Source organism: Crotalus tigris, unplaced genomic scaffold, assembly GCF_016545835.1.
Source record: "Crotalus tigris isolate CLP2741 ecotype Arizona unplaced genomic scaffold, ASM1654583v1 scf7180000024302.2721777, whole genome shotgun sequence".
In the NCBI taxonomy this organism is placed as follows: domain Eukaryota; kingdom Metazoa; phylum Chordata; class Lepidosauria; order Squamata; family Viperidae; genus Crotalus; species Crotalus tigris.
This window is the reverse complement of record NW_024100474.1, coordinates 898757-919307: the sequence shown is the minus strand read 5'-3', so window position 1 is coordinate 919307 and position 20551 is coordinate 898757. Positions and strand designations below refer to the sequence as shown.

The window sequence follows — 20551 nt, the reverse complement described above, 5'->3', positions numbered from 1 at the left end:
CAGTTATCTGCACAATACTGGTGAATAATGTCTATGGAGATTCTCAATCATCCAGTTCATGGTTATCACAAAGGTGCTTTCCAAAAGGCAACTGGAGTTTGCTTTTTCTTGAAGACATTTTACTTCTCATCCAAGAAGCTTCTTCAGTTCTGAGAAAGTTTTTTGGGTGAAAAGTGAAACATCTTCAAGGAAAAAAGATAAGATAAGATAACCTTTATTGTCACCTTTGTACTGTGGGCACAATGGCACACATCAAAAATGAAATTTAGTTGCCCGCTCTCAAAGTGAAACATATACATGACACACACCTAAACATACTATGAACAACATATGTATAGACCTACATCCCTACATATACGTAGCAATAAATATTAAATATTGTCCATCTTGAATATATAACGGAAGGAGGAAGCTTGAGAGTTTGCAAGGTTAATGCTGTATGGAATGAAACTCTGGCTGAATCTGGATGTTCTGCTTCAGATACCACGAAGCCTCCTCTCAGAAGGTAACAAGGAAAATAGGTCGTGAAGAGAATGTGTAGTATCCCAGACAATCTTACGGACCCTGCTCAAGCAGCGCTTCTGTGCTATGTACTGGATGGGAGGGAGGGAACTGCCAATGATCTTTTCGGCCATTCTCACCACTCTCTGCACCACCTTCCTGTCTGAAGCAGTGATACCTCCAAACCAGACTGTGATGCTGTATGACAGGAAAAACTAGTTGCCTTTTGGAAAGCAAGATGGGACTGGTGAGTAATGGTATACCTTTTTTTATATAATCAGTGATGAGTTTTGGTACTTGGTTACCAGTGAGTATCCATGTTAAGCTTCAGATAAGATACTTTTAAAAATGCAGGTTATAATAAAAATTGATTCTTTAGTTTGCAAGATCATTTTCTGCTCATATAAGCCAGAAACAGAGTTTTTACTTCAATAAAGAGTTAAATCCAAATATTTTCCATAGCTGGGTGAATTTTAAACAATTCTTCCATTTCATTTTTCCAGCTTTCATTATCACAGTATGTGGCCTGTAAATTGAAATTGAAGTGCAGGAGACAGCAACAAAGATAGCTGGAGGTATGATAAAAATGGACTATGTTCAGCCTGGAAAAAAGTGAGGGGGAAAATAAAGGAAGTTTTCAAATACTAGAAAAGCAGAAAAAAACTAGTAGAATATGAAAAGAGGGTGATGAATTTTCTTTCTGCTGGTCTGAGGCCAGGATTATATCAAATATACTTGCACAAGAGGAGAAATTTCAGTTAAAGATTAAAGAAACTTGTTGTCTAAGTGATAGAACCAATTCACCAGAAAGAGGGCAGACCTTATTTGTTAAATTTAATAGACTAAGTAAGTCACATTTGGGAGGAAAGTATGGCATTTCAGTCCTGCTATCTTGCTTCAAAGAGATGATCCATCTAAAGCAGGGATCTTCAAACTTGGCCCTTTTATGACTTGTGGACTTCAACTCCCAGAATTCCTCAGCCAGTGTGCCTGGCTGAGGAATTCTGGGAATTGAAGTCCACAAGTCATAAAAGGGCCAAGTTTGAAGATCACTGATCTAAAATCTAGACTGAGCAGTTATAATACATTTAATGAAATAAATACCTACATGAAATCAAATAACCTCAATTATAATATGTTTAATGAAATAAATATCTACATAAAATCAAATAACCTCAATGTCCACAGCAGTTCTTTAATTCTATAAACAATGGAAGTTAGAACTGATCAACAGTGATAGTTGACAACAACAGATACAGAGGTAAAGTATTTTGGAATACCAGTTGTTGGACATAAGCAATGAATACTCACCTATGTTCAGGTGAAAGGAATTAGCTTCATCACTTATTTATGATCACCAAGAGACATTTTGCTTTATTGTTTTTTTTTATATTGGCTTAGTAAGATTATGTCATGATAATTTAGCTGCTTTAGAAACAGAAAGGCATAATGAAATATTGGCATCAATAAAACAAATAGATTTTGTAAAGCAGAAGTTGGCAACATATTGTTGGACCAGACAACTATGTGCCTGCAGGTTAGTTCTTAACATGTCTAATATTTAAATGCTTAAACTGACTTCTTCAAACAATAGCTGTGCAGATCACATTTGACAAATCAAAATATTACCATCAGTTGCTTGAAGGCTGTATGTCAGGCCTAATGCTAAAAACCCCTTCGCTAGGAATTCTCCAGCATCTTCTCCCATGCGAACAACCATCTTGGCGAAACGTTCTCCTTCCTCCAGCTAAATTGATGAGAATAAGGGAGAAACATTACAGGAAATATCCTTTGCAACGTCTTAATAGAATCTCTAATTCTAATTCTTTGGAAAGAATTCAAGATTAGCAAGTATCAGAATTCACTGCTATAAGATGGTGCTATGCTTCCAGTGAATTTGGAAGAGCAGACTTCTAAATCTCAGTGCATGACAAAAAGCTAGCTTTTCCTAACATGCTGCAACACATTTGAATCCTACCAGGTGAAAGTCTATGATCATTAGTGAAAGATTTAACAGTAATAGTGACTCTGGATTTTGGGAATAAGAATCTGTCAAGTATATCACTTCTATCATTGTTAAAACTGCTCATATTGCTCTGTGTTTCACACATATGGCAGCCTGACTCTTGGGCAGATGAAGAATCAGCCAAAGTTTTCTCATCCTGTCTAAAATGTGTGGGGTGGAGGGTAAAAGAACAGCAATGGTGAGGAGACAGAAACTTTTGACTATAGATTCATTACTGGAGCACAGATCTTGACCCATGCAAGCCATACTAGCCATAGAAACATAGAAGTTTATGGAATCAGAGACAGATAAAACCCCTGGGGGTGGTAGAGAGACCCAGACATGAATTAATAGAGACAAGAAGAAAGGGAAAGAGCAAATGGGACAGATTGTGAAGAAAGGGAAAGAGCAAATGGGACAGATTGTTATCTAGGATTTACTGAACTTAGTTAATGGGCCACATAGTGTGACATTCAACCTCCTCATAACTTCCAGATAGACAACTATAAAAACCAAGCTGATGGGTGTAGGCTGGTGGGTTACATTAAACCGGTCAGCAGAATGATAAGGAAGAAGAGGTGGAGGAGATTTATAGGTTGCCCAATTCCAGAAGGAATCTGGGTGGCAGTTGAAATACAGAAAACAATAAAAAATAAAATTTTACACATCCAGACAATTGCACCATCTACCAAACTCCTCACAACTGAAAGGGGCACCACCAGTAGCCTACCACAAGGCCTGGGAGAACAACCAAATTTTTAAAGATTTCTGGAACACTATCTGGATGGGAGCCAAATGGATGTTTGGGATGGTGTCAGGGTAACATTCCAGTGGGCAGGTGCTGCAACAAAGAAGACAAACTTCCTGGATCCCTCTAGATAGAATTATTAGATTGAGAGCACACTGAATCTGCTTGATCTTACTGGACAGGCAAGCAAGCCTTAATAATGATTAAAATGATGATTATCTTACAAGCAGAAAGGGCATACTCTTAAAAGAGCACATTTATGGATCTTCCAAAGTTACTGCTGATCTGGGCAATATGCAAATCTTGGTCTAATTTCAAATCCTATAGTAAGCATTATATAGAGATCACTGATTAAATCTAATATTCCACCAGTAGTCTACTGATGGAAGGGAAGGGGAAGAGAAGGGAAAGGTGATGTCTGAAACAAAAGAAGTGACAGAGAAATGGGAATGAGGGTGGCAGAAACAGAGAAAATTGTTGTCCAGTCTAAAGTTTGATCTTTCTCATCACCAACTTTCTGACCTCAAAGAATGCTCCTAATATACTGTAGTTTCAACATGAGATGAAATTATGCAGATATGAGGTACAATCTGCTTATAAAAGACTGTCTTTGATATGTTAGCACTCAGATAATAGGTCTTTGGGATCAATTATTAACTAGGCCAGTTGTGATAGCCTTATCAAAATATGGACCACCTCTAGATGGCGACAACAAGATATGGAAAACACCATCTTCTTGCTGTCATTCCGTCTTTTGCAGCTCAGATTCAGTATGATAAATTCTAGCTGTAGGTGCCCAACTACCGGTAGGTAGTGCAAACTGTTAGGTTCTACTTCTTAGAGATTTTGATTAGTAACTCAGGGTATTAACCTGAAACTAAACCAGGTCAGAAACAAATATTTTAAAAGCTTAATATTTAAAGCTTAAATCTCTCTGCAGACATGAATTCAATTGAAAGAAGCCATTTTTTTCTCTCTCAGTTAGTGTCTTGCCAATTGCAATATAAGAAATAATTATAATAATGGATCTTGGAGAATTACTAAGAAACTCTTTTTCAAAGAAACAGCTATAACACCTTCAGATTTTCTGAGTAATAATAGGATATGTGCCCAAATAATAGTGCTTGCTAATAGCAACTATCATAGACTCCTAACCAAGCTTTTCCTTGACATTCTGTATGAGACAGAAGAGGAGAGCAATGATGTTTGTGGGGAAAATTATTAGTGATAGGAAGATACGATGGCACTTGTGACCAACCAAACATTTGTGAAACAGAGATGGTTATTGCTTGTGTTCCCAGATGGATTGAGAGCACAGCAGAATTGCTTCCATCACGATCAATAATGGCATTAATAGAAGAGGATGACCAACAGTCAGTGTGATTTTTCAGAATACCAAGCTAGAAGACATTCTGGGACAAGAATAAAGGACCTAAAAAGATCGGCTAACTCCAAAGATTCCTCAGCTGTCAGAAATAACAAGGGCAAGCTTCCAACTCTCTCCTGGGTTGACGGATGTTCACAGAAACACACTCAGCAAGATATCCCAATAACATATGCCATTGTAACATATAATAATCTGTGTTTCCCACTGCCATCATCTTTAGTGAAAACCTCATTTTCTGAGTAGCCTACTGCTTGAGAACTATTTTTCCTGAGACAGAGGGAGGCTTTTTCCAGCTAAGCATATTATTTTATTGCCGGTTTTTGAAATGTATGATTGAACCAAGCCTACAGGCACACTGACAAGGAATAGAAACAGCGGGTGTTGTCCCCTGGCAAGAGGCTGCCCAGCTGGTGTCAAGAGGCTGCCCAGCTGGTGTTCAGCTGGCACATCTCGGCATGTTGTTTCTTTCTGTTGTGTTTTCCCACCCACCCCCTTTCCTTTAGGTGAACAAGGCCATGCATTTTAAACTATACTCTGTGCATCTAAAAGTAACAAGCAAACAGTATGAGTTTTCATCAATAGTAATTTAATATTGCAAAGAAAGATTAGGTGACAGTCAGGAGCATTAGCATGATATCTTCTTTTTTAAGGACATGAATATTTCTTAAAATTAGTAAAATCAGGTGGAAGATTTTAAAAAGGAGGTTAAAAAATGAAAACAATTCTGTTAACTGTGCAATTCTACAGGTTTAGGAATAGAAAACGAAAGATGTTTTAATCCCATCCACTCCCACAGTCTCTGCCATGCCAAGAGACTTGTAAAGAACAGTTGATATATTATATAGCAGCAAATCCCAAATCCATCACAGTTTTTTTTTAAAAGCATCTGCTTGCCTATTCTTGATATTTTTGGATGTACACTTTTAAAAAATCTCTTCAGTAGATACCTAAAAATGTAACGCTTTATGTAATTTTAATTGTAATTCTAAAAAATATTAGAAGTTTGTCCACAGAAGTCAGTTCCCACCATAAAAAAGCTTTATAATTTCCAATGTAACATGAATATAAAATCAAAGTTCTAAATATTTTAAAACTTTATGATTGAGAATTAGTTTTTTTTAATATTCATGCTTAATTCAAATTAGGTCCTTCTGTGAACTCCTGGAAAATGACAGAAGCTACACATTACAATGCTCCTTTGGGCACCACTAGGACTGCAGTGCGGTTTTCCTTACAGAAGGATATGAACTAACAATTTCCGTGCTGTCATACATTAATGCAGGTTGCAAGATCTGTAAAACAGAGATTGGCTTTCATATATGTATCACTTGCTTGATCAAGTGAAATGGCCCCCTTACCCAAATGTGCATTGGAATGTATTTCCAAGTACACTAGTGGCCAAAATTGTGGAAACCTTTTGGGAAAAGTGTATTTTTGAGGTTTGATGGCTAATAACACCCTTTTTGGGGGAGTAGTATCATAAAATTATATATCAATGGAAAGGTAATTTAATCAAGAATGTAATGCAACAAAGTTTGTTCAATTATCTATACTGTATTCTATGAAAAGTTATAGCCAAATAACCAGAAAAAGGAAGCACAACTTGCTTAGATTGATATCAAGTAGCTTTCCTTCATCTGGTTGTAGCCAATGAGCATGAGTGTTTAGACAGCCAATCAGGTATCATCTTGTTTTGGCAATGAGCCAATCAGATCACAGTAGGATTCACTTATTGATGTCATATATTGAAGCTGAGAGGATGACATTTGTCAGTGTGTTATGTGATCACTATCAAGTTGTTTGGTTTTTTTTTTTCTTTAATTTAGTGAACTAATAAAACATAATAAAATTAAAGTACTGGTGCAAAGAGTTGACTAGTTGCCCAGAAAGTGATGTGAAATAGTATTATTAAGTGAACAAGTCTACAGTTATAAAGAAATTAGAAGAAAATTTGGTGGAAACTTAACCAAAGGTAGCATTTCTACTGTATACTTTTCCCAAAAGGTTTCCACAGTTTTGGCCACTACTGTATGAATAAGATCTGCCCTGCATTGTTTTTAAACATCCTTTCATATTTCTAGAACTCTTGTAGTCACAACATATCTGGAGATTAACAGACCAGAAAGGTTTCATTGCAAAAGGGCTATCTTGAATTTGGTCTGTTGTGTTTGAGAGGAGCAAGGCTGATAAAGAATAATTTATCAAAGACCGCATTATCAGCTTGTGTTACAAACAAGATTTAAGCCAGAACTTTCTTGATTCATTAGGAAAGCTTGTAGCTTTTGGAGAAGGAGAGGCATTTTACTATATTGTAGAGCAGGTTTACAACTAGACAAATGCCAGCTTAATTTTCTGATTGAGCCACATAATTTCTCACCTAAAACACTGGAGATGTGCTGCCAATCACTGACAGTGACATTGGAGTAAAATTAGAATCAGAACAGAGCTGGAGGTCTTCTAGTCCAGCCCCCTGCTCAAGCAAGAGTCCCTATAATATCATTTCAGACAAGTGGCTGTCCAATCTCTTCTTAAAAATCTTGAGTCATGAAGCACCCACAACATCTGAAGGCAAGCTGTTTCACTGGTTAAATGTCCCCACTGTTAAGAAGTTTCTCCTTAATTCCAGGTTGCTTCTCTCCTTGATTAGTTTCCATCCGCTATTTCTTGTCTTGCCTTCTGGTGCTTTTGAAAATAAATTGCCCCCCTCCTCCTTGTAGTAGCTTCTCAAATACTGGAATACTGCTATAATGTACCCCTAGTCCTTCTTTTCTCTAGACTGGCCATTCCCAAATCCTGCAACCGTTTAGTCTCCAGGCCTTTAATCATCTTAGATGCTCTTCTTTGCACTTTTTCCAAAGTCTCAACATCTTTTTTGTAATGTGGTGACCAAAACTGGATGCAGTATTCCAGATGGGGCCTTACTAAGGCTTTATAAAATGATACTAATACTTCATGTGATTTTGATTCTATGCCTCTGTTTATACAACCAAGGATTGTATTAGTTTTTTGGGCTGCTACTGCAAATTACTGACTCATTTTTAAGTGATTGTCCACTAGGACTCCAAAGTCCCTCTCACAATTGCTGTTTTTGAGCCAGGTTTCACCTAATCTGTTCTTGTATCTTTGGTTTTTCCTGCCCAGGTGTAAAACCTTACTTTTCTCCATATTAAATATCATTTTGTTGGATAGGGCCCATTGTCAAGATCTTTTTGGATTTTGAGCTTGTCTTGTTGGCTATTCCTGCCAGTTTAGTGTCATCTGCAAATTTGATGAGATCCCCTTCTATTCCCTCCTCTAAGTCATTTATGAAGATATTGAAAAGTACAGGGCCTACAGAACCTTGTGGTACCCCACTGCCTACTTCCCTCCAAGTAGACATAGTACCATTAAGGACTACTCGTTGAGTACAGTTTGTCAGCCTGTTACAAATCCATCTGGTGGCGATGCTGTCTATCCCACATTTTTCTAGCTTACCAAGAAGTAGTAGGTTGTGATCTTGTCAAATGCCTTGCTGAAGTCTAAATATACTATGTCCACAGCATTTTGCTGATCTACTAATTTAGTCACTTTGTCAAAGAATGAAATAAGATTGGTTTGGCATGATCTGTTTTTAACAAACCCATGCTGGCTACTAGTTATAACTTTATTTGTTTCTAGAGGAACCTGTGATCTGGAAGGGATTTCTTACCAGGACACTCAGAGGAATATAACCAGCCCTAGTACATTTTCAGAGTCTTCTATGTCTCCTTTACTCTCTCTTGGATTTAAAATATAAAACCTCTTTGTGAATACATATTTCATCAGATAGTTGGCTTTGTTGTAGAAGCTGATTTCCCTGCTATCAGTGACTTATTGGTTCTTCTGTATCTTTTATTTTGTTCAATTTGTTGTTTGATGAATCAGTAAATAAAACTGCTAGTCACTATTCTAGATGCATTGCAATAATTAAAATATTTGTTTCAAGAAATTTAAAATATATTCAGATATCTCTTTCTAGTGTACAATAAAGCAGTCTGAAAAATATACATTAGGGAAAACACAGATCTTCTTTCATGTATTCTGATGTCTACTCCAACTTTTGTAGGTAGTTGACAATTACATTTCTAAATGTACTTCAAAACTAACAATATATTTATAGCTTGTTGGAGGTACATAGAATAAGTTGCATTTTTTAAACTTTCTAAAAATGAGTATTTCATAATATAGCAGTTGTTAATCTTGCATCTTGTAGCTGCATCAGATACCTAGTAACCTGTTGTTCAGTGTTAAATAAAGTACTGCATTTTGGAAAACACAACAATGTTGCAGAAATGCTTCAAACTGGATTTGGTCTTAGTATGCTTTTTACAATTGGATATAGTATTTGAAAGGGCTACTTCCACCTGAAAGTTTCAAGCACAGGACTTCTTTTCCAATTTCAGGAGCAGTTAAATCTTTTGCAAGGCTCACACAGTTATTCTGAAAGTTGCTCCTGGCTAGTTTCACATACAGGTGTATTCAGAGGCACTTCTCTGGAATAAAGAGAAGCCAAATACCTCTGGAAGTACATGCATTGCAGAGACAGCTAAGAAGAGATTCCATGACACAACTTACTGAGGGCCTTAGGAAAACCTGTTTTCTTTGAGCATAATTTTAATGAAGATGGCCAATAATTGGTTAGTCTTTTTACTGGATATGTCCATGGAGATTCTCAATCATCCAGCTCATGGTTGCCCCAAAGGTGCTTTTTCCAAAAGGCAACTGGACCATTTTGTTTTTTTTCTTTGAAACATTTCACTTCTCATCCAAGAATCTTCTTCAGTTCAACATTTAACATATGAGAAGTGAAACATTTTCAAAGAAGAATCCAAGAAAGTCCAGTTGCCTTTTGGAAAAAGCACCTTTGGGAATTTCACTGGATACTTTCTGATTTTGCTTTTCTGTTCTTGTCATTTGTTGTGGACTGATTTAATATTAAATCTGTGGTAAGCCATGGTCAAGGCCCAATTTTAGGTGGAAAGCATAATATAAATGATTTTACAGAAAAGAAATAAATGCCTTGGGGATTCCATTAGATTAATGATGACAAAAGAGCACTTATCCAAACAAGACATGTAATTAGAGTGTAGATCCCATTTAATAGCCACAGGTACAATAGATATAATTAAACTTGGACTTCACTAACAGTATAAGTATTACAAGTTTGGAGCTAAACCCTGTAGTATCCAATAGGGCCAGCTGGCAAGTACTCACAGAACCACATCGTAAACATTAAAACCCCTTTCTATAAATTTATCCTGTTGTGCACATATGTTTACTTAGTGACAGCTGCATTAATCAAGTTACCAGTGCAATCAAATAAATAAATCATTCACCAGAATATTAAATGTAGATTTTTAAAGAACTTGGGAGTTTTATGTTTAGTGACATTTCTGAAAAGAATATGTGCAAGATCAACTAATGGGAAATGACCCAACAATGTCTCAGGAACTCTCTGTGGCGTTCCGATTGCTTGAAAGGGCTAACTTTGTGAAGAAAGGAGAAAAGAACGGTAGTATTACCAAAAAGTAGAGCTACTATCTCACTGTTCTAAAAGTTTTTAGTTGGAGATTTGATATGTTTGCATTAAGAATGAATTTTCCCAACTTGATAGACATACACTTCAAATCCAGCATTATAAACTGCAGTAAATAACTATTATTCTTGGAATAAACCATTTCTCTGTTCTGATCAGTCAACAGAACGTGAGCTCTCATTAATGCCCTCAAGGTTTGCCACCTGCATAATTTATCCTCTATTTTATTTCAGTTTGTTAATTACATAGTCAATCAATTAAAAGGAGGAATTAATCAACCTCAAGTGTTTAGTAATCATCTATTTTCCTTCTCAGGAGGTTATTCTTCTGATTTCATTTAATATTTCCAATAACATTTTATTGTTCCTCCTGTTGGAGCAGACGAGTTGCAGCCTTTTGGTAATAGCAAGCTCTAGGCCTGCATTTGATGTGCACCGGCAACAATTTCTCCCACTTGGCCTCTTATTATGACTAACACTACATATTAATGAGATTGAAATGCACATTAATAATAACATCACCAGTAACATGAACTTTGTCTTTGCAATAATAATGTCCAGTGGGAAAAAAAAGAGCCATCTGTAATTAATATTGATAGAATATCTTTTCTGTTTCCCATTTTCAATACTCTTAAGTTAATATTAGAATGTCAATAATCTTAAACTATATTCTATAAACATCACTTATTGAAATTTTTAAAAGAGCCATCTGCTGGTAGGAATAAAACCAGTTTTCTCCAGACAGCAGTCATATCTGTACTGTATTTAACTGAGAAAAAAATCCCATTGTATTCTGTGCAATTTCTTTCTAAGTCAACATGTAAGGATCACACAATACTGGTGTAGTAATTAAGAGATAATTCATTACTGCATTGGGGAAATCAGTTTGAACAGGCAATTCAGACTTTGGTTAACCTCTTTTTTTAACCTCTTCCCCTACCAAATAACAGAGAAGCACATGTCAGAGACTCCTTTCAATAAGCCAAGTCAGTTCCATATAACTATGCAGCTGTTCGTGGTTTACTCCCTCCTCTTCCTTCTGTCTCTTCCTCTCTTTAAGCCACACTTGAGTGTGGCTGTTAATGCAGCACCTAATGCATTATGTAAGAAGCGTTGCACCAGCTTGCTTACCCAGTGTAGAGGTCCAATGCAGACCTTAGCGGCCAGGAGCGGGACAGTGGGATCCGCAGGACGTAGCTTCGCACATTCTCTGAGCACTGAGACAGCATGAGCAGACTGGGCAAGGGAGGAAGGAGAAACGAGAGGGAAAGGATGAGATGGTTAGATAATGCTCAATAAGATGCACAAAAGTTATTTATGCCAAATATTTTTTCTTCCAAAGGACGGGTTTCTTGTTACATGAATATTGAGACTTAGATTGGCTCTCAAAGTACACCTTTTGTTTTGAAGTCTTCTTGCCTCCTGATTCCCACAGATCAGTGGGTGTTCAGATGGTTTTTTGAAAAGTATGAAACAAGCATTCTGCATCTATTCAGTGGTATTATATTATTAGTTCTGTTTTACAGTAGGCCCCTAACAAAGGAAGAGCTTTGGTTCTTTGGAAAAGCTTTGGCAATGGGTGGGATTTCTGCAATATCAGTTTATGTAAAAACGTAAATACAGGTTGTCCTCAACTTACAATAGTTCACTCAGTGACCGTTCAAAGTTACAACCGCACTGAAAAAAGTGACTTATGACCATTTTTCACACTCATGAGCATCCCCATGGTCACATGGTTTACATTTGGATGCTTGACAACTGACTCACACTTATGACACTCACGGTGTCCTGGGGGTCCTGTGATCACCCTTTGCCACCTTCTGACAAGCAAAGTCAATAGGGAAACCAGGTTCACTTAACAACCGTGTTACTAACTTAGCAACTTCAATTATTCACTTAACAAGAGCAAGAAAAATCATAAAATGGGGCAAAAGTCACTTAATATATTTCTCACTTACAACATAAATTTGGGGCTCAGTTGTGCTCTTAAGTTGTGGGTACTTTGCATGGAACTATTGATTAACCAGTCTGTTCTGATGTTGTGAGGTTCCAAACTTCTCTCCTCCCCCCCAAGTTCGTTGGCAAGCCAAGAAGCAATATTTGTCACACCAGCAAAACAGTGTTTCGAAACTTGACACTATCTATATTGAGAGTGAAACAATAGATACCGGTAGGTATCCTAACAAGTTACAACCTGGAGCTAAAATATAAAACGGTATTTGGATTCTAGACTAGTGTTTCTCAACCTTAATAACTTTAATATGTGTGGATTTCAATTCCCAGAATTCCTCATCCAACATGCTGGCTGGGGAATTCTGGGAGTTAAAAGTCCATACATCTTAAAGTTGCTAAGGTTGAGAAACACTGTCCTGGACACTTGAGACACTGGTGCTAAACTCTCAAAAAAGAGAATTGTGATCTACACCAGTGCCCACAATGTATGGGTAATAAGTCAAGATGGTGGCTATGATGATGCAATCAAAACTCCACTTGGTTATTTTTTATGGAAATTGTGATGAGAAGATAAGAAAGAGTTTAAGGTTTAATTGCACCATCACAGCACAGCCATATGGGCTTGTTTGATCATACTCTGGGGATATCCCGCTGGTCAACTTACACATCCTCCAAGAAATATACAATATCTACACAACACACAACTCCCTTTTCAAGGTAGGTACAACATTCAGACCAGTTCCTCTATTGCTGGATGCAACACAAATCTGCCAAATATTTTTTTCTAAAGTAGGAAGTCTTGTTTCATTTGTAGCCATGAATTAATAGTATTGATTTTTCAATATTAGAGATGAGAGGATGGAGTCATAAGTGAAAAGCAGCAAGGAACCAGACAATCTTTAAAACTCTTGATAGTGAAGCATAAGAAAGATGTCACTGTGAACTTTATGGCAAAAGATCACTTGGCACAAAGCACCACATATGAAATGGTGTCCTATTTTACCCAGTTCAAAAAAAAAAAAAAAAAAAAAAAGCAACTGTAGGGATAAACAAGAAAATAAGGCTTGAAAGCAGAAATACAACAATGTATGAAACAGATGGAGATGGACCATGTCAAGGAACAAAATTACCATTTAAAAAGAAGTCTCCATGGAAGTTATAAATCACTCTCTCCCAGCTCCTGCCAGAAAAGCTAAAAGTCATTAGCGTAAGGGCTGTAGGATTAAAGGAGGACTGCTATTCCAAAGAACAGGGGCACTTACAAAAATACATGTCTCTTGGATCCTACAAAACAGTATCGTTTCACAGTGGGGATCTGGTCTGTACTAATCCTGCTGGATCTTACTGACTGGCCGTAAAACCACTGGAGAAATGCACTTCCATAGCTATTCAGATCCCCAGCTATACATTGTTTTATAGATGAATGCTAGCACTTTGAAGTACACCTGGAATGAAAATGTAACCACTGCAGCTTATGAAGTAGAAGTATCACATGGGTAAACTAAGGTATGTCCCAAACTACTCATATATCACTGCATTTTGGATGATGTGCAGCTTCTAACTGGTCTTCAAGAACAGTATAGTACCTTGCAATAATTCAAACAATGGCTAAGCCAAGAGTAACCATGAGAAAGGCCTCCCAATCCAGACCAAATGTATTTGTGCAAATGCCCTCCTGTCCACACCTCCAGTTGCTCTTCAAACAATTGCTGAAAATCTAGGAGAACTTTCACTGACAACAGGATTCTTTCTAGTCATTCTTCCTAGTGTTGAGCCTAAGTCTGTTCCTACCATCCAGATCCCAAGAGCCTCCAGGCACAAGAACAGGGCCTTGGCAGTTTAACCTCTTCAACCTTGTCTTGAGATATACAGTTGTGTATCATCTGCATATTGATGATACTTGAATTAGTGCTATCAAATGACAGCACTTACATAGATATCAAATTGGTGCTTATACTTGCTATTGCAGTATTTGCATCTTTTAATGCTTGTGCTAGCTGTTTCTTTGAAACAAGCTTCAATGCAGGCAGCCTTATTCTGTTGTTTTTGGGCTGTTCTAGATGCTCAGTTATTCTTTGTTTCAATTCTTTTATTTCAAGGTCCGCGCTAGATATTGGAGTTCCTGGATATCTGGTGAAAAATGGGTTACAGGACTCAGGACTGTTGGCTGAGCAACCAGGGCCAGCAGCTGCAGAACTACTGGAAGAAAAGGTGTTTACCCGTCGCAGATACACAGTGATGGAAAACAAAGAAATAATGATCTGTTACTACAGATCAAGTCCAACAAGACGAAGATATCTAAAACGAATGCACCAGTTCTGGAAAGAACAACATCCAGAATCAGAAATAACAGAACAGAGACTAGCAGATCAACGCCGATTTATAACACGAAATAAAGTATTTACAGAAACAGAATTGGACGAACTGCAAAGGTTTACCCAGGGCAAAGAAATCAAAGCCTTACAAGAAGTAATTCAGAATGTAGAGGCAAACCAGGGGGAGTTGGCAGTGAAAGAATCCAGTAGAGATATACAACTGTTCTCATTTGGAAACCAGGCACCTCTACCTCAGGAAGAACAAAACCCTCTAACTAAAGAAATAAAAGAATTGAAACAAAGAATAACTGAGCATCTAGAACAGCACAAAAACAACAGAATAAGGCTACCTGCATTGAAGCTTGTTTCAAAGAAACAGCTAGCACAAGCACTAAAAGATGCAAATACTGCAATAGCAAGTATAAGCACCAATTCACTGCAAGAAACAAACCAACTAATGTACAGCACAGCTGCAGTTATAACTGAATACCTGGATGCAAAATCAACAAAGAAGAAAAACAAACAAACAGTGCACCAGAAAAATGGAAGGTTAGACTAGAAAATAAGATCAGCAAGTTAAGATCACATGCAAGCAAGCTAGAACAGATGAAAGAAAAGAAGCTGAAGAACAAGAAGACCAAAGAATACTAATCAAGAAATACCACTTAGAAACAAGGAAGATCAAGGAAGCACTGGAAATAATAAAGCAACAAATAACAGCTATAGCCAGGAAAATCAGTAGATATGAAGCTCGAATTGCAAACTATAGGCAGAACCTCCAATTTCAATCCAATCAGAAACGTTTCTACCAATCCATCAATGGAGAAACTGCAAGGAATCAGTCAGTACCTGACAAGGAAGAAACAGTGCAGTTCTGGAAGCAGATATGGGATAACCCAAAGAAATACAACAAGGATGCGGCTTGGTTAAAAGAGGTGGATGCAAAAAAAACAGAAGTTGAAATGAAAGAACTAGTAATAACAACAAAAATGGTAGAAAAAAGAGCAAGGAAAATCAAAAATTGGCCAGCACCAGATGAAGATGAACTGCATGGATTTTGGTTGAAACTTCTAACTGTTATACACCCACTCATTGCCAAGCAGTTCAACAATATACTACAAGGAGGAGAAATTGAAAAGTGGCTAACAACTGGGAAAACCTACCTAATAATGAAAAATCCAGCAAAAGGGGCAACACCAGGTAACTAAGGCCAATTACCTGCTTACCAACAACTTTCAAATTACTAACTGGTGTAGTAGCTGATGCAGTGCAACAGCATCTAGTTGAAAACAATCTCTTTCCACCTGAGCAGAAAGGAAACCGCCCCAATAGCAGAGGAACAAAAGATCAACTCCTAATAGACAAAATGATCTTGGAAAACTGCAAGAGAAGGAAGACCAACCTGAATGTGGCATGGATTGACTACAAAAAGGCATTTGACTCTCTGCCACATGATTGGATAATAAAGTGCCTAGAAATAACAGGAGTCAGTAGAAACATCAGAAAATTTGTGCAAAGATCGATGGCACAATGGAAGACACAGTTGCAGATCAATGGTGAGAGACTGGGAGAGGTTAATATCAAGAGAGGAATATTTCAAAGAGATTCATTATCACCATTACTATTTGTTATTGCACTGTTTCCTCTGTCAACAATACTGAATAACTCAGGACATGGCTATCAAACATCAAAAACATCTACCAGACTATCCCATTTCCTTTACATGGATGACCTGAAGCTGATGGAAAACAGCATCTGAATAAATCGCTGCTCACACCCGTCCGTATATATAAGCTCATCGATATTGTAATGGAGTTTGGCTTGGACAAATGTGCCACACTTAACTATCAAACAAGTAAAAATTGAAACTGAAGAATCAAGATGCCCACGAATAACATAGAAGTCTGGATGAGGAAGAGTACTACAAATACTTGGGTATCCTTCAAACTGACAACATCAAGCACACTGAAGTCAAGAAAAAGATTAGAGGTGAATACATCAAGAGAGTGAAGAAGATCTTAAAGTCCAAACTCAATGGAGGAAATACCATAAGGGCAATCAACACCTGGGCAATACCAGTCATTAAGTACACAGCTGGAATAGTGGACTGGACTCAAGCAGAACTAAAAGCAATGGATAGGCAGACCAGAAAAATAATGACAATGAATCATGCCCTTCATCCACGAAGTGACATTGATAGACTTTATCTACCAAGGCAAATAGGTGGGCGTGGAATGCTACAAGTACATCAATGGTTGAAGAAGAAAAAATGGCTTTGGAAGAATATCTGAAGAACAATGATGAAGATGCACTGAAATTAGTATATCAGGAAGGCTTACTAACTACTGGAGAGACCAAACTGCCTACAAGAAAGACCAAATGAAGAACAGAATAGAGGCATGGGAAGACAAAGCACTACATGGCCAATACCTGAAAAAAATAGCTGGGAAAGCAGATAATAATAAAACCTGGCAATGGCTAAGAGCAGGAAAATTGAAGAAAGAGACCGAGGGACTAATTCTGGCTGCACAAGACCAAGCCTTAAGGACAAATGCATACAAAGTCAAATTGAGAAGACAGCAACAGACAGTAAGTGCCAGCCTTATGGCAAAGAAGCTGAATAAACAGGGACCACTTGGTAAGCTGTTGCAAGAAGATGCACAGACTGATTACAAGCACGGGGCAATGACAAGTATCAACAATGGTGCATTGGAAGATCTGCAAAAAATATCATTTGCCTGTAAGCAAAAAACTGGGTGGTATCCATAAAATGAGAAAACTCATAGAAAAATGATAAAATTAAACTGCTTGGGACTTCAGAATTCAAACAGACAAGCACCTGCAACATAACACCCCAGACTTAACAATTGTCGATAAGAAAGACAAAAAAGTCTGGATAGTGGACGTGGCAGTGCCTGGAGACAGCAGAATAGACAAGAAAGAACTGGAGAAGATAACAAAATACAAAGACCTACAAATAGAAATAGAAAGACTGTGGCAAAAGCACGCAAGGGTAGTACCAATAGTAATAGGCTCTTTGGGTGCAATCCCAAAACAACTGGAGCACCACTTGAACACCATTGGCATTGACAAATTCGCCATTAGTCAATTGCAAAAGGCGGCCTTACTAGGAACTGCTTCCATCCTGCGATGATATCTGTAATACCATCAAAACATCCACATCTGCCTCTCCCAGGTCCTTGAGAAGGACTCGATAGGTAGACAGAAATGCCAAATCCAGTTTGAACATCTGGCTGACTGTGATGATCGGAATAATAATAAATATAATAATAATAATAAATAATATAATAATAATATAATAATATAAAGGTTGGAAGTGACCTTGGAGGTCATCTAGTCACAGCCCCCTTCTCGCGGCAGGAAAACCCTACAGACCATTCGGACAAATGGCTGTCCAGTCCTCTTCTTAAAAACTTCCAGTGTTGGAGTCATTTACTGCTTCTGGCGCAAGCTGTTTCCAGCTGATTAATTGTTCTCACTGTCAGAAGTTTCTCCTTATTTTCTAGGGTTGCTTCTCTCCGTGATTAGTGTTCCACCCGTTGCTTCTTGTCCCTGCTTTCAGGCGCTTTGAAATAGCTTTTTCCCTCTTCTTTATGGCAGCCCCTGAGATATTGGAATACTGCTATCATGTCACCCCTTGTCCTTCTCTTCGTTAAACTATACATACCCAATTCTAGCAACCGTTCCTTATATGTTTTAGCCTCCAGTCCCCTAATCATCTTTGTTGCTCTTCTCTGTACTCTTTCTAGAGTCTCAACATCTTTTTTACATCGTGATGACCAAAACTGGATGCAATATTCCAAGTGTGGCCTTACCAAGGCATTGAAAAGTGGTATTAATACTTCACGTGATCTTGATTAATCTGCATTAACCCTCTGTTAATGCAGCCTAGCCTGTGTTGGCTGTTTTGGCAGCTGCAGCACACTGCTGGCTCATATTTTAGTGATTGTCTACTAGGACTCCGAGGTCCCTCTCACAGTTACTACTATTGAGCATGGTGCCACCTATGCTGTTATTGTGCATTTGGTTTTTCTTGCCTAAATGTAGAACCTTGCTTTTTTCACCATTGAATTTCATTTTGTTAGTTAGTGCCCAGTGTTCAAGTCTGTCCAGATCCTTCTGTATCTGAAGCCTGTCTTCTGGAGTGTTGGCTATTCCTGCCAGCTTGGTGTCGTCTGCCAATTTGATGAGTTCCCCATCTATCCCTTCATCCAAATCGTTGATGAAGATGTTGAAGAGTACTGGGCCCAGAACAGAGCCCTGGGGCACCCCACTACACACTTCCCTCCATTAGATGCAGTTCCATTGAGGACCACTCGCTGAGTACGGCCGGTCAGCCAGCTACGGATCCATCTGGTGGTGGTTCTGTCTACCCCACATTTTTCTATCTTGTCAAGTAGTAGGTTGTGATCTACTTTATCAAATACCTTACTGAAGTCCAAGTAATTATGTCCAGCACTCTTCGATCCTACTAATTGTCACTTTGGTCAAGATCAATAATATTTGTCTGGCAGGATCTATTTTTGACAAATCAGATGTTGGCTTTTTTAGTAATGACTTTGTTTGCCTCAGTTTTTCGTTTTGATTCGTTGTTTGATTATCTTTCCAGGATCTTCCCCAGGTATATGAGGTCAGGCTGATAGGTCTGTAATTTCCTGGATCCATTTTTTTTTTTTCTTTTTTGAGGATGGGAACTACATCAGTCTTTTCCATGTCCTCTGGTATTTTTCCCCTGTGTTTCCAGGATCTTTGAAAAATATAGTTAATTGGCTCCGATATCACTCTGCCAGTTCCGTTGAGAACTCTGGGGGTAATCCATCTGGTCCTGGCGATTTGAACTCTCTAGGCCTGGACGGTGCTCCCTAAACCATTTTCTTTGCCTATCTTAACTTGTTTTCGGTTTGTTTTTTTATGGCACTGAATTTTTGATAGGTTGGTCTGTTTTTTCCTTTTGTGTGAAGACAGATGCAAAAAACGAATTAAATAGTTCTGCTTTCTCCCTGTTGCTTGTCACCTTCTTGCCACTTCCACCCACTAATGGACCAATCGTTTCCTTCACTTTTTTCTTGTTTTTTACATGTTGAAAGAAGCTTTTTTTGTTATTTTTGACTTTGGTCGCAAGCCTTAGTTCATTTTGAGCCGTGGCTTTCTTCACTTCATCTTTGCAGGCTCGGGCTATTTGCTGATATTCTGACTTAGTTATGTTCCCCTCTTTCCACTTTCTATACTTGTCCTTTTTATCTTTCAATTGGTCAGAGAGTTCTTTATGCAGCCATGCTGGTTTCTTTTGAGAGCTGTTATTTTTCCTCTTTGTTGGTATTGTGCTAGACTGTGCTTGTATTATCTCATTTTTCAAAATTTCCCAAGCTTCTTGAGTTGTTTTCCCCTTGAGGATTCTCATCCATGGAATCCTTCCCAAGCCCTCTCTAAGTTTATTGAAATTAGCTCTCTTGAAGTCCAAGACTCTAGTTTGACTGTGTTCTATTGGTCGTGCTTCTATAATGTTGAATTCTAATATTGCATGATCACTTCTTCCCAGGGTTCCTATGGCTTCAACACCGTCTATCATTTCATCTCTGTTAGTGAGAATTAGATCCAAAATGGCTAATCCCCTAGTTCCCTTCTCTACTTTTGGGAGACAGAGTTGTCTGCTAGGTTTGCCAGGAACCTGTTTGATTTTCCACTTGGTGCAGAGTTTGTCTCCCAGTTGATGTCAGGGTAGTTAAAGTCCCCCATTACTATTGTGATGTGCGTCCTACATACCTTAGTTAGCTGACTAGCAAAAAGTTCATCTATTTCCTCTGTTTGGTTGGGTGGTCTGTAGTATACACCTATGGCAATGTCATTCCCCCCCCCTTTTATATTGACCCAAATGCATTCAAGACAGTTTTTATCATTGTTGTACTCTATTTCTGTGAAGATGTAGTTATTTCTTATATATAGAGCAACTCCACCTCCTCTTTTATTTGGTCTGTTTCTTTTAAATAATTTAAATCCCTCTAGCTGTGTGTTCCATGTGTGAGTTTCATCCCACCATGTTTCCTTAATGGCAACAATATCGTATCTGC

At 38.0% G+C, this 20551-nt stretch overlaps 1 protein-coding gene across 1 annotated transcript in view; it reads right to left on the bottom strand.

Moving 5' to 3' along the window:
* LOC120299590 (tetratricopeptide repeat protein 7A-like) overlaps positions 1–11475 on the bottom strand; it is a gene marked incomplete at its 5' end in the record, with an annotated part of 113592 nt that extends 102117 nt beyond the window's left edge. Inside the window, 2 exons of the mRNA XM_039324543.1 lie at positions 2131–2248; positions 11326–11475. Coding sequence (XP_039180477.1) covers positions 2131–2248; positions 11326–11475 — 268 coding nt within the window. The remainder of the gene's footprint in view (positions 1–2130; positions 2249–11325) is intronic.
* Positions 11476–20551: the final 9076 nt, after the last annotated feature.